This window comes from Oncorhynchus tshawytscha, linkage group LG21 (genome assembly GCF_018296145.1).
Source record: "Oncorhynchus tshawytscha isolate Ot180627B linkage group LG21, Otsh_v2.0, whole genome shotgun sequence".
Classification (NCBI taxonomy): domain Eukaryota; kingdom Metazoa; phylum Chordata; class Actinopteri; order Salmoniformes; family Salmonidae; genus Oncorhynchus; species Oncorhynchus tshawytscha.
This window is the reverse complement of record NC_056449.1, coordinates 6,534,918-6,550,752: the sequence shown is the minus strand read 5'-3', so window position 1 is coordinate 6,550,752 and position 15,835 is coordinate 6,534,918. Positions and strand designations below refer to the sequence as shown.

Here is a 15,835-nt window from a genome sequence, read left to right as displayed (position 1 = left end):
ATTACTAGTGTGTGTGTGTGTTTGACTTTATATTGGTTGCGTGTGTTTTTGCTAGGTGTAGGTTGTGTTGTTTTCATAAATGTGTGTATGTGAGTGCTAACATCCTTTTTAAAGTTGTGTGTGTGTGCACGTACATGCCCATGTGTCTCTCCTCTGGACGGCCTCCCCTCCTCTCCCCCTTGGTTCTCTCCCCCATGGTTAACGTGCCACCACTGCGCCCATGTTGTCGTCATGGTAACAGCCTTGTCTACGTTCTGTCTGTCTGAAGAGGTTTCATCACGTCTGACAGTTTTCACTCCCACTGCCCCCCCCCACTCCTTCCCTCTCTCCACTCATCCCTCTCATGAACCGACCCCCTCTTCCTTTCTTCTACCCTCTCAATCTCTGTGGAGGCGCTTAGCTCCTCTCCCTTCCTCTCCATCTCTCTCTCACCTGTTACACATTAGTAGTTGCTGCTGTGCTCCTACCCCCAAAATACTCTAGAGCAGGCCTGGGCAACTCCAGTCCTCGGGGGCCTGATTGGTGTCACACTTTTCCCCCATCCCCTGGCAAACAATCCGTGAATCAGTGAATCGGTAAATCAGTAAGAGGTTGATTCATTGAATCATAGATCATGATTTGGATTTCACTACTGTTATACCATTCCATCCCCCCTAAGTATAAATATGAGACTCAAACACACAGATATAATCACACACACAAACTAATTATTTAAGTTAACGAAATTGATTTCATACATAATCATACTGTCACACAAACACCTTCACAGACACACACACAAATCATTCTCAAGTGAACAGAGACCTGTGTGTCACATCTTCTCCTGCCTCTTTCTCCCCCACCCCACACACACACACAGCCCTCATAGCTTGTACATGAAGCACACACAGCCCTCCAATCCATCAACCATCTCACTTATCACCCAGTTCATGCATCATCACATCCCCCAGTACATACATTAATCTATAAAATGCACACTAGGAGAGAGAAGAGGGAGACAGAAAGGAGGAGAGCGAGAGGAAGGGAGGTGGAGGGGGAGAAGGAGTGTGAGGAAAGGGTGGGAGAGGAAAAGGAGGAGGATGAGGAGGTGATAGACTTAAATTAAAGGGAAGAGAAACAGGAAGAGAAGGGGAGAGAGAGGATGTAGAGAGAGAAAAGTGTTAGGGAGCAAGGTGGAGAGAAGGGGGATCATGATGTTAGTTTTTTTAATAATTGCTAGGACCCATTTCTCAATACTTACTGTAGGTCACTTTTTCCAAACTCTTCACACAGTTCTCCTAATCAACTTTCAGCTTGGCACAGCAGTTAATTTCACATCCCAAATGCACTAAAACGACCAAAACACTTCATACAGGTCTCAAATCAACTCATTCTTCCGTCACCCAACGTGCACACCTTGACACTCACAAAACAATGACTTAAAAAACACTAACAACAGTTAGGATTGCTCAACGCTTTCTTTTGTAAAATGTCTTTACAAAACAAGAATGACACCTCCCTACTGTTTAGAATTCCCTGCAGTTTATGTTACAGGAATGAATCAGACATGATGCAATATGCTTCAATATGTTTTATGGCATTTTTTGGCATTGAGTGATTCCAAAATACAATAATTTGTATATACACCATCTACCAATACAGATACAGTAGCAGTGCTGGTCAACCCTGTCTTCTGCATTTGGCCACAGGTTCTCATCCACATCACATCTTATGTCATCTTGGGCAACACACCTAGGAACTAATCTATTGGCCTGGTCCACCCCTGGCAGTCTTCTGCAGATTTGTCCAGGCATCCAGCATTCATTGCGTCCAGGAGGGACATTTGATCATGTGGATGGTGGTCATAAACCTTCCACCTCCATGAGGAAAATAATTCCTCTATGGGTTTGAGGAATAGAGAGTAAGGAAGGAGGAAAAGTGACACCATCCTGGGATGGGCTGCAAACCACTGACTGCATGGGAGTGGTGAAATGTCACACTGTCCCATACAATTACAAACGTTGGCCGATTTCACCTCACTGCAACCCTTTCCTCACCTGGCACAACCCTTCCATAGAGGTCATCCAGGAATGTAATGAGACGCTCGGTGTTGTACGGCCCAATTAGCGGTTTGTGTAACAGCCATCCATCAGAGGATATTTCTGCACACATTGTGATGTTGTCACCCCTCTGGCCCGGGACGTCCACTGTGGCTCTTTTCCCAATCACATTCCTTCCTCGCCGCTGTGTTTTGGCCAAGTTGAAACCAGCCTCATCCACACAGATGAATATGTGGTGTGTTCGCCTGGCTTCAATCTCCATGACTCTCTAAAATAAATCCACATGGCAACATAAGAGTTATTAAGGCTATTACGGTAGTTTACATTATACCTAAAAACATGCCATTGTGTGCCTCTGCCCTGTTTGGCTTTGTTCAAAACCAGTTCTGTATTTTATAATCATCTTACCTGGACATATTGGTTCCTGAGTTGCTTGACTCGTTCAGAGTTCCCCTCAAAGGGGACAGTGTACAACTGCTTCATCCTGAATTAATGTTGTTTCAGGACTCTAGAAATAGTTATGCATACATTGTGAATATTTCCATATGTATCGTTCTCTGCCAACACTCTGTCCCAAATCTCTGTGAGTTCTATGCCATTGTTCCTGACGACCATATCAACGATTGCAGTTTCCTGCACAGCAGTGAAAATCCTACCTCTCCCGCCTGTGGGAAGCAACCGTTGGGTCCTAAGCAGAAATACAAAAACAATTACACACAAGTGGGTTTGGAGGCTTTGCTCAATTGACATCTGTAATGTACAGTTCAGTCAGACGCTCTTGCAGAATGCACATCTTACCTGTTGTTTTGCCATCTATATCTCACAATAGATGCCACTGTTGAGCGTTGCAGACTTGGCTGCACTCTCAGACCAGTCTCTCCCATTCATGGACCATGATTTATTACATGATCAATTATAGTAGCCCTAATCTCATCTGAGACTACAGCTCTTGATCTTCCTCTCAAGTCCTCTTCCACCACGCATACATACTCCTCCCCCTCTCCTAGCCACTTTTCTTCCTCTGTCAGCCACTTCTCTATCGCTGGCTGGGTACCATGTTTACATTACAGTTCAGCATATTCCTAAGATGTCCCCTTTTGTATAGATGTAATGAAATTGAAAGACTAACACCTGGGTGTTCAGCTACAATGGGAATCAGCTGTGGTTGGTCTAATTGTTTTGATAGCATTTCATTTTTTAGATGTGGAATATATTTCAATACAGTATTACTGTAGAAATTTAGCAAATTTCTGTCTTAATCAGTTTTGTTTCATCTTAGATTTTGAACTTAAGTTTAACAGTTTTGAAAAGAGTATGTAAACATGTGCAAATTGGCCTGTAGGTACATAGAGTTTGTGGTGGTCGTGTCCGAGTGAGAAAAGAATTGAATGAAATGAATGAAATTTGAAAGATGTAGCCATTGAATGCATTTTGTACCAAAGCAATGAAAAAATGATCCACAGTTTATCCCACATAGACTGCTGTTGTGCACACTGTGAGATGAGTTTTGAAACAGTGACCTAAGTATTGAGAAATGGGTCTTATGGGTTGCAAAAAAACTGTAACGTGTGATTTATTGTGTGATATCCTGTGCAGTGTCACACACGTGTGCGTGTGCTCTATGCCTTCTGTACTGTACGTTCTGTCCCCAGGTGTGAACAGAAAGGAATGTATGATCCCAGTGCAGCCAGGTCTCTGAGGAGTACAGCAGCATGTGTCCTCTGCGACCACGTACGGTATGCATCATGACCCATGTCCACTACCACTCATCATGTTCAGAAAATAGAAAAAGAGGTTCAGCGCCAGGTTTGTGATGCCGATAAAACACAAATACTTTAGTGGGCTCTGCTCTTCACTTTCAAGTCTGTCTTTCTCTCTACCGTTCTCTCTCTCTTCATCCCTCCAAGGAAACCGTCTCTACCTCTATCTTTCATTATATTCCTTTATCTAGAAATCTCTCTCTCTCTACAGTAGCTCCCACTCCACACTACTTCCTCAAGGTGTAGCCTAACTTAACACTCCTGGGCAAGTTGTTATCTCCTGCTCCATCTCTCTATCTCAACAATGACAGGGAAAGTCATTTCCCTGAGGTACACATAATAGTTTTTCTTGCTAGTAACCATTTTACTGAAAGGAGGAGGAAGACCCATAAAGAGTGTGTGTGTCGTATTGCGTGTGTGTCATATTGTGTGCGTGTGTGTCGTATTGTGGGTGTGTGTGTCTGTCGTAATGGGAGTGCCAAATTGTGTGTGTCTTATTGTATGTGCCTCTGAAAAGCTTGTTGAATCCCTGCGGGCAGATTGAGGAACAGCTACACTGTTTATTAAGGTCCCTCTCAAGTCCTCTTCCACCAGCATACATACTCCTCTCCCTCTCCTAGCCACTTTTCTTCCTCTGTCAGCCAGAGCTGGCTGGGTACCATGTTTACATTACAGTTCAGCATATTCCTAAGATGTGTGTATAGATGTAATGAAATTGAGAAAGATGGGAATCAGCTGTGGTTGGTCTAATTGTTTTGATAGCATTTCATTTTTTTAGATGAGAAAAGACTGAGTCTTAATCAGTTTTGTTTCATCTTAGATTTTGAGACTTAAGTTTAACAGTTTTGAAAAGAGTATGTAAACAGAGCAAATTGGCCTGAGAGAGAGAGAGAGAGAGAGTGTCCGAGTGAGAAAAGAGATTGAATGAAATGAATGAAATTTGAAAGATGAGATTGAGAGCGAGATTTTGACCAAGAGCAATGAGAAAAGCGAGAGTTTAGAGAGAGAGACTGAGAGAGCACACTGTGAGATGAGAGAAAGAGTGAGAGAGAGAGAGAGAGAGAGGAGAGCAAAAGAGAGTGCGTGCGAGGAAGAAGAATCCTGTGCAGTGTAGAACAGGAGATGAGATCCCCAAGAACAGAAAGATGAGAAGACAGAGAGACAGAGGAGGTATGGAAACACGTGACTTAGGAGAGAGAAACTGGAAATGGCAAGAAAAGGGGGACAGTAGGGGACAAACATACCGATCTCAATGAAGATGAAGTCAGTCAAACCCATCCCTCAAACCCCAGAAACACTCATTTCCCCTTTTGACCAATGATTTCACATCTACGTGCATCTCTTCCCTTTATCAAGATAGATTTTGTGAGCCTTGAGACTTCTCTTCACAAAAAAAACACATTTCAAATGAATCAATTCCATTCCTTTCGGGTAGATATCCGTCTGGGTAGATATCAGTCCTCAGATATGTATCTCCATCTGGGTAGATATCAGTCCTCAGATATGTATCTCCATCTGGGTAGATATCAGTCCTCAGATATGTATCTCCATCTGGGTAGATATCAGTCCTCAGATATGTATCTCCATCTGGGTAGATATCAGTCCTCAGATATGTATCTCCATCTGGGTAGATATCAGTCCTCAGATATGTATCTCCATCTGGGTAGATATCAGTCCTCAGATATGTATCTCCATCTGGGTAGATATCAGTCCTCAGATATGTATCTCCATCTGGGTAGATATCAGTCCTCAGATATGTATCTCCATCTGGGTAGATATCAGTCCTCAGATATGTATCTCCATCCTGGGTAGATATCAGTCCTCAGATATGTATCTCCACCTGGGTAGATATCAGTCCTCAGATATGTATCTCCATCTGGGTAGATATCAGTCCTCAGATATGTATCTCCATCTGGGTAGATATCAGTCCTCAGATATGTATCTCCATCTGGGTAGATATCAGTCCTCAGATATGTATCTCCATCTGGGTAGATATCAGTCCTCAGATATGTATCTCCATCTGGGTAGATATCAGTCCTCAGATATGTATCTCCATCTGGGTAGATATCAGTCCTCAGATATGTATCTCCATCCGGGTAGATATCAGTCCTCAGATATGTATCTCCATCCGGGTAGATATCAGTCCTCAGATATGTATCTCCATCCGGGTAGATATCAGTCCTCAGATATGTATCTCCATCTGGGTAGATATCAGTCCTCAGATATGTATCTCCACCTGGGTAGATATCAGTCCTCAGATATGTATCTCCATCTGGGTAGATATCAGTCCTCAGATATGTATCTCCACCTGGGTAGATATCAGTCCTCAGATATGTATCTCCACCTGGGTAGATATCAGTCCTCAGATATGTATCTCCATCTGGGTAGATATCAGTCCTCAGATATGTATCTCCACCTGGGTAGATATCAGTCCTCAGATATGTATCTCCACCTGGGTAGATATCGTACATTATATCCTCAGAAAATCTATTCTGCATCAATATCAATTCATTTCCTTCACTGTCTTCAAAAATGGACACAGTATATATTTAGCAGGATATACTTCACAAGCTTTCAGTCATGAACACATCTCTTCAGACAATCAATTTCATGTTATGCATTCCTTTCCAACCCTCTTTGTTTTTTTAATCTCTCCCAGCACAGACGTCATGAGCCCTCAACATTATCTTCAGAATACCAATTTCACATCAATATCTCTTCCTTTGACTCACAGTCCAAAAGACGAGTCTTGCTGCTCAGACAGGGATAGCTGTACCTCTCAGTCTCAGACCTGGCTTTATCTCTACCAGCATAGAGATGATCAACCTTCCTTCCGTCTCAAATCTCATTCAGTCAATCAATCAAATGTATTTTACAAAACCCCTTTTCACATCAGTAGTTGCTTGACAAATACGCAGCCTGAAACCCCGACGAGCAAGCAATGCAGAGGTAGCTGAACACAGGTTGATTAAGAATCCCAGTCCCATTTATCTGTCACCAACGCCCTGAGAAAGACAGAGAGGGAGACAGAGAGAAATGGAGCCACCATACTTTGACACGCTTTGCTTTTATTCTCGGCTAACTGGGGCTGATGTGATTTCTCTGCTCCCGGTGCTGTGACAGACTGGGGACTCCGTTTCAGAACAGCATCTCCTCCCATTCTGATTTGCTCTCTCATTTGTTTGTGGGGTTGGGAGTGGGAGCAGGGAGGAAAGCAATTCTGACAGTCAATCTATGGGTCTGTTGGGGATAAGGGCACATATGAAGAGATACCACACACATAACTTAGAGATGACAGCGCACACACACACACACACACACAGTTCAGTTGACGGGCAAAACTCAGTTTGAGCTACACCATGACTCATTGACCTCCTGCTGTTTAGGGCAGTCACATAAGCCTCTCTTCACATCATAATCGTCATGGCCACAGCCATTTACAGTGACACGTCATATAACTTCATACACCCCCCCAGCTACTAAAACACACAGCTATAACCACTCAAGCATACAAGATAAACGTATAGCGGGGGTAAAAACACCACAGGCATGTTTTAAATCATGAAGTATTAATATGAGTCTTATGGTATGTGTCAGAACCATACAGTGCAGCAATGTCATGTATCACTTCTGTCATTTCAATGAAGCCATCTATCAATCATCACACCTATGTTATAGCACACAGCTCATTACAATAACACCGGGCTGGGGACGTCGCTCTTAGAAGTTCCGTCTTGAAATTTAGGGTGTTTGAATAATTCAGGATGTCCCTAATCTGTTATTATTCAAGCAAATCAGCGTCATTTTTCGAAATCTAAAATGTCTGCCGGTCATCTTCCCCCGGGCATGTCAGAGATACTGTGTTTAGCCACTCTCCCCGGGGACCACCGAATCAAATCGAGCTTTCTTTACGTTGGTCCTGGGCTTTGGAATAGTTAAAAGGCCAGTACCTGAGGACCTGAGGGACCTTCTGGGTATATAACTTAAAGCATATCTGATATGTATTAGGGTGCACAATCAAGCATTGATCAAAGAATCTTAAAACTCACAGGCAGCCAGTGCAGAGACCTTAAAACCAGTGTACTGTGTGCTCTCCATCAGGTCTTGGTCAGTACCCGTGCTGCAGCATTCTGAATGTTTTGCAGTTGACCAATGGATTTCTTGGGTAGACCAGACAGGAGAGCATTACAGTAGTCAGGCCTGCTTGTAATAAAAGCATGGATGAGTCTCTCTGTATCAGCCTGAGAGAGAAACGGCCTGAGAGAGAAACTCAGGTGGTAAAAAGCTATTTTGGTCACATTCCTGATGTGTGATTCGAAATTGAGTTCAGAATCTAAAATGACACCTAGGTTTTTTTTACCTGGTGTTTTATCGTTATTATCGTTAAAATGTGCGGCCAGATTCTCTCTCTGTGCTTTGGCTCCAATAATAATTACTTCGGTCTTGTCTTGATTTATCTGGAGGAAGTTGTGAGCCATCCAAGTATATAAATGACTAATACAGTCTAATAATTTATCCATGGAGATAAAATCCTCTGGTGACACAGAAATTGGAAGGTGTGTATGCTTTCCGATAACAGCCCAAGGGGTAACATATATAAACTGAACCGTACCGGACCCAAAATCAAACCTTGTGGAACACCACAAGTGATATCTATAATGACATTTTAATAGAAAGTGTTTCTTTATCATTAAACCCCAACATGTTTCAGCACACCAGCTTTAATCAGGGTGCTTCTTCCATCATTGAACAAGCCTGGCTCTATGTCAGACTCTGGGCACTCAGCCTCCTCTGGGATTGGATATGAAAGGAAAGGAAACTGAAATACTCTTCATACTCTTCACACCCATTCATACCCTTCATACTCTTCACACCCATTCATACCCTTCATACTCTTCACACCCATTCATACCCTTCATACTCTTCACACCCATTCATACCCTTCATACTCTTCACACCCATTCATACTCTTCATACTCTTCACACCCATTCATACCCTTCATACTCTTCACACCCATTCATACCCTTCATACTCTTCACACCCATTCATACCCTTCATACTCTTCACACCCATTCATACCCTTCATACTCTTCACACCCATTCATACCCTTCATACTCTTCACACCCATTCATACCCTTCATACTCTTCACACCCATTCATACCCTTCATACTCTTCACACCCATTCATACCCTTCATACTCTTCACACCCATTCATACCCTTCATACTCTTCGAGTGAATTTAAATTTGGCAACCACTCAAACAATCGCACATCAAGCTAATTAAATACTAAAAACTTAATTAAGCACAGACACCGGCAAATACACATACACAAAGACACACACACAGGCACAGTGCTGTGGGCAATGGATGATCACCCCTGGATAGAGCCATGTGTCTAGTATAGCTATTTGGCAGTTGCTCCTTTTGGTGGGTGTCTTTTGATGTGTGTGTGTGGGGGGGGGGGGCTCTAGAAGCAGAGAGGAGATGTACTGCTCCTCTACTGCTGCTGCTGTAGCCTCTTCAGTCTGTGTCTGAGGGGGATATTAACCCAAAGACACACCCACAAACTCTACCCTAGATAGACCCACATTCACTCTACCTGATTAGCCCAAACTCTTCAAAGCCTGAGATCAGCTTTAGGGAAGCACGCAGCGTGGACGTCCCTATCAGACCTCAAAGACAGAGCGAGGCAGAGAGAAGGGGCGGAGGGAGAGAGAGAGAGAGAGAGAGATTGAATACAGAGTAAGATGGGGTGAGAGAAAGAGAGAAGGGGGATGAGGACATTTTTGATAGAGTAAGAGAGGGGTGGACGGGTGGAATATTTTCTTTACAGCTCGGTTTCCATCCAATTGGGGGAAAAATGTTCATGTGAATATTCTATAAGCCGCATAAATATAATATACACATTCTCTTCCACCAGAGATGTGTTTCCATCAAGTTGACTTGCAGATGAAAGGCTGTGCGTGACGATGGAGCGCACGTAAAAAACACATGAATTCCCATGTGTCGAATAAAAAATACAAGTTCATTTAAAATGGGTTTTCATCGTATTTTCAACTCTACTGATGGTTTTCCCACAAGAAATATAGTGTGCCCACTCTGGTATTTTTAAATATTCGCATGGAAATCTGTCACCAACTGGATGGAAACCTAGCTGATGTTATGGATTTTTGTTATTATCTACTCTGGGGAAATCATTCTTATTGGAAGTAGTGTGTTGTGAGGTGACAGAAGATAAAGGATCATCGTTCCCTGAGGCTCCACAGAAGCAACGGCAGAGCTATGATCTCCTGCTGTACTGAATAATGTCTCTTCATCTCTCAGCCTGACCTTTGCTAATCTCCCTCCCTCCCTCCCTCCCTCCCTCCCTCCCTCCCTCCCTACCTACCTACCTACCTACCTACCTTCCTTAAAGGTTCAATGCAGCCGTTTTTATCTCCTTATCACTTTCAACAACAAAAAAATCCCCCCCCCCCACACACACACACACAAACACACCAAAGAAATTGCTTCTTAGCAAAGAGCAATTTCTCAAGATAGAATTTTGCTACGACTGCCTGGAAGTCGTCTTAATGGGGAGGGGAAAACTCAAATCTAGATTAGATCTAAATTATTGGCAGAGAGGTTTAGAACTCTCTTTCTTATTAGTCTATCGCAGGCCAAAACTCCATCCCACCAAAACAGGCTTAAACTTCAGGCAGTCTTTTCAAACAGCTCTTACATTTTCACAATTTCACAGTATTGACCCATGTTGACTCCAATTCCTCCCACAGTTGTGTCAAGTTGGCTGGTAGTGGATCTCTGAATAGTTTGTTCCGTCTCATCCAAAAAAGGCTCAATTGGATTGACACCTCTCTTTCTCCACCTCTCTGTCCATCTACCCATGTTAACCTCCTCTATCTACCCATGTTAACCTCCTTTCTTTCTCCACCTCTCTGTCCGTCTACCCATGTTACCCTCCTCTATCTACCCATGTTAACCTCCTCTCTTTCTCCACCTCTCTGTCGTCTACTCATGTTAACCTCCTCTTTCTCCACCTCTCTGTCCGTCTACCCATGTTAACCTCCTCTCTTTCTCCACCTCTCTGTCCGTCTACCCATGTTACCCTCCTTTATCTACCCATGTTAACCTCCTCTCTTTCTCCACCTCTCTGTCTGTCTACCCATGTTAACCACCTCTTTCTCCACCTCTATCTACCTCTGTTAACCACCTCTTTCTCCACCTCTATCTACCCATGTTAACCACCTCTATCTACTCATGTTAACCACCTCTTTCTCCACCTCTATCTACCCATGTTAACCTCCTCTTTCTCCACCTCCATGTCCGTCTACCCATGTTAACCTCCTCTATCTACCCATGTTAACCTCCTCTCTTTCTCCACCTCTCTGTCCGTCTACCCATGTTAATCTCCTCTCTTTCTCCACCTCTCTGTCTGTCTACTCATGTTAACCTCCTCTCTTTCTCCACCTCTCTGTCCGTCTACCCATGTTAACCTCCTCTCTTTCTCCATCTACCCATGTTAACCTCCTCTCTTTCTCCACCTCTCTGTCCGTCTACCCATGTTAACCTCCTCTCTTTCTCCACCTCTCTGTCCGTCTACTCATGTTAACCTCCTCTCTTTCTCCACCTCTCTGTCCGTCTACCCATGTTAACCTCCTCTCTTTCTCCACCTCTCTGTCCGTCTACCCATGTTAACCTCCTCTCTTTCTCCACCTCTCTGTCCGTCTACTCATGTTAACCTCCTCTCTTTCTCCACCTCTCTGTCCGTCTACTCATGTTAACCTCCTCTTTCTCCACCTCTCTGTCCGTCTACCCATGTTAACCTCCTCTATCTACCCATGTTAACCTCCTCTTTCTCCACCCTCTGTCCTCTATCTACCCATGTTAACCTCCTCTCTTTCTCCACCTCTCTGTCCGTCTACCCATGTTAACCTCCTCTCTTTCTCCACCTCTCTGTCCGTCTACCCATGTTAACCTCCTCTCTTTCTCCACCTCTCTGTCCGTCTACCCATGTTAACCTCCTCTCTACCCATGTTAACCTCACTTTCTCCATGTATCTACCCATGTTACCTTTCTCCATCTCTATCTACCCATGTTAACCTCCTCTCTTTCTCCACCTCTCTGTCCGTCTACCCATGTTAACCACCTCTTTCTCCACCTCTATCTACCTCTGTTAACCACCTCTTTCTCTACCTCTATCTACCCATGTTAACCACCTCTTTCTCCACCTCTATCTACCCATGTTAACCACCTCTTTCTCCATCTCTATCTACCCATGTTAACCTCTCCTTTCTTTACCTCTCCATCTTAATCACTCTTCTTCCCCCTTTTACCTATACTCTGTCACCTCTTCTTACTCTACCTCTCTTTCTATCCCCCTCTCATTACAAACCTCTGTTCACCTCTATCTCTCCTGCCTTTTGGGACTCCCACTCTGATGCGACGTCTTGGAAGTTGAAGCAGAGGTTCTGTAAGCATGTTATGACATGTTCTGTTTCTCAGGAGCTTGTAGCTCTGTACTGCTAGTCCAACTCTGTAGAAACTGTACCGTTTCAGCTGTGTTGATTAAATAGAGGAATAGATCATGGACAGTGTCTTTATTGTAATGGATAGTAGACCTAGTTGTAATGGATAGTAGACCTAGATAGTAGACCCCTTGTAGACCTAGTTCCTGTAGACCTAGTTCCTGTTGCTCTAGTGTTTTATAGCTCTACGTCTGGGAGTTCTATGCTCTTTAGTTCTGGGTCCACTGGTGTGTGACAGAGTCAGTCTGGACATCAGTAGACACACCACAGGCAATGGCTGACCGATTACAGTGATTTCCTCAACACAGCATCTCAAAGGATTCTCCTTGTCCGGCTCCCCTCTGAGGACTAGAAAGGCGCCCCTATAACCTAAAGACAAACAGACAGACTAATACGCACTCAAGCACACAGACAGACAGACAGACAGACAGACAGACAGACAGACAGACAGACAGACAGACAGACAGACAGACAGACAGACAGACAGACAGACAGACAGACAGACAGACAGACAGACAGACAGACAGACAGACACGCGTGTGCTCGCACAAACACTGTTTCCTGTCCTTGTCAGACAGGTGCTGCTTCAATGAACAGAAGGAGAGACGTTGAGGCTAGTGAATACCATCACCTTTTATAGACATTGGGAACCTCTATTTCCCTTAGCAGAGTGCTGTGTACACACACACACACACACACACACACGTGCTAGCACTTGAGAACTGAGTTGGTTTTCCTCACTGTAACTTTGCTCTCCTCCGGTATCCAATGTTTATTTGCATATTCACTCGCACAATGTACATGTAACGCCATACGCATAAACAACCCATCACAAATGGATAGAGACACTAATGGATTCCAGTACATATGCAGGCAAACTCACGTGCATAATGTAGCCCACACACACTCACGTAAGTGGAGTACCTACACCTACGACCAAGTCTCTCACACCCACAGTGAACTGGATCAGCTTACAACTCTGAGAATAAACAACGGAGGTCTTACCTTTCCGATAGGTCCGATCCTGCTTATTGGATTGCATGGAAAAGGTCCCCATGACGAGACCCATGTTTACGGCCACACACGGGGTTTGTGTGTGCGATTGATTGAGTGTGTGAGTGTGGTGCAACTGATTCCGTTAAGATATGAACATGAGGCTACTCTGTGTGCAAGCCAGTGTCATTCCTCTTCCGTCTGACACCTACGCAGTTGTAATGCCTGTGTGTGTAAGTGTGTGTGTGTGAATGAGAGAGAGAGAGAGAGAGAGAGAGAGAGAGCAAATGCACTACGGAGCTACCTTTGTCTGTATGGCAACACTGACACCCCTGGGTTTACAGCCATCTGTCGCTCTCTCTTTCTCGCTCACTCTCTTTCCCTCACACACTATCCCTCTCGATCTCTCTCTTACTCTCTCTGTCACTGGCTTCCTGTCATTCTATCAATTCCTTTCACACGCTCCCCATTTTCTCTTTACATACGCCTGATACTCCCCCTCTTTTTCCCTCTCTGTCTCTTCCTCTCTTTGTCTGTCTCGTGGGGAGATGATGAACACACTGTTGCGTGCAGAGGAACAAGAAGCCAGACACAATCTCCCTCTACCTCACAGGGGAAAGCTGAAAGCCCGGGAGGAGAGAGGGAAGAAACCCTCGATGAGAGAGGGAAGAGGGGTGCAGAAGGAATGGAGGAGAGAAAGATATATATTCAGTTTGATGAAAAGATCATTTGAGAATTTGACTCTAGGTAATGCAAGAAGCAGCTGAGTGAGAAACGAAGAGAGAGAAAGAGATATGAAGTGAGAAAGGAGAGGGGGCTCTTCTCAGCCCCTCTTGCTATTCCGCAGACACGCCGTCTGCCTGTTGTGAGTGGTTTTGGGATTATCTCACACATGACTAGCTTGGCGCGCGCGCGTGTATGTGTGTTGATTGTGTCTGTGCGTATGCAGTGTGCGTATACATGTGCCTAGTGTCTGTGTACTCGTATTTCAAGTGGGTATGTGCTATCGTGTCTGTGCAGAGTGCTGATACATGTACAGATACACTGAGCCATACATGTCTGGAGTGGTGCTCATCGTTCTGTCACCACTGACCTGATACACAAGGGACTGCCTGGGACCACAATAAACCTTCTGTGTTATCACACACACAAAACCACATGGGACCACCAGGGAGTGCTCTCAAACACAGAAATGGATATTAGACCAGGAGTGCTTTCACACACATGCAACCACATTAGAACACTGGCATTCTGATTTACAGGAGACCCCATGGGATCACTAGTAACCCACACACCCATGCCACTACTTTGGCATTGTAATAATATAATCCAAATAGATTTCATTTAGCATCCGCCTCTGATTTAAAGCGACTCAGTGGTACCTGTATACATTTATGTACAGGTGTTCCCAGGAATCACACACACTATCCTGGCGTTGCAAGCACCATGCATGCCCGACCAAATGAGCGACAGAAATGAGGAAGTGAAACCACACAAAATGACCTGAAATCACAAAGGACCATAAGCGTCATAGCATACACACCTCTGTGACCCCTATTGGACTTCCTGTCCTGTACTGGCAGGACTGCTACGGTATGGAGCCCTGTGTATCGACTAGAGCTTATTGAAATTCCCGGCATGACTTTACTAAAGAAGACTATTTACAGAGGCGAGGACTTCTCTAAGGCCAAAGCATAAATGCCAATAACAGTCATTAGGGCAGCACTCTCATTAAACACACTGCTCCCTCAGCAACGGTAATCAATCAGAACAGGAGAGAGAGTGAGAGAGAGAGAGGGGGAGGGGAGGAATGGAGGAAGAGGCAGAGGAGCTGGGAGGGGAGGAAGGAGGTGAAGATAGAAACAGGAAGGTAATAATAAGTGACATTTTTGGGATATGCAAGAGTCATTTCCCCCCCCCGTCGTTCCTTCCCATTCCCTCTGCCCCCTGTCTCTCCCGCTCAGTGAAAGTGATATGACAGCACTTTAGATCCACCCTCACATAGAGGAGAAGCACACACTCTTTCTCTCTCCATCTCCCTGGAATGCACAGGAGGTTTGCAAGGAATACAAAATAGTGTTTGTCTGACCAGACATGTCAGGCAGGGCAGCAACATTCAGGCGGCCATGCAGCACCAGCTACTCTAGCACACGACAACAGGGCCACAACACTGAGCTTGTAACATACTGAAGTGGAAAGATAAAGCAGTGCTAGCCAGCTGGTGTTGGTTTTGTTGATCTCTTTGTTGCTTCCTGAAATAGACAGAATAGACAGCCAGACACATGAAAACAATCTTCTTCCCCTGCTATTCGCTGTACACTCTTAGAAAAAAAGAGTTCCAAAAGTGTTCTTCGGCTGTCCGCGTATGAGAACCCTTTTTGGTTCCAGGTAAAACCCTCTGTGGATAGGGTTCTACATGGAACCCCAAAGTTTGTTTTTTACCAGAAACCAAAAAGGGTTCTTCAAATGGTTCTCCTATGAGCACAGCCAAAGAACCCTTTTAAGTTTTAGATG

General features: G+C 44.4%; 1 protein-coding gene across 1 annotated transcript in view; it reads right to left on the bottom strand.

The window, feature by feature from the left end:
- LOC112220795 (Kv channel-interacting protein 1-like) overlaps positions 1-13,891 on the bottom strand; it is a 34,677-nt gene extending 20,786 nt beyond the window's left edge. The window contains exon 1 of the mRNA XM_042302938.1: positions 13,334-13,891. Coding sequence (XP_042158872.1) covers positions 13,334-13,397 — 64 coding nt within the window. The 5' untranslated portion in view covers positions 13,398-13,891. The remainder of the gene's footprint in view (positions 1-13,333) is intronic.
- Between the last annotated feature and the right edge of the window lie 1,944 nt (positions 13,892-15,835).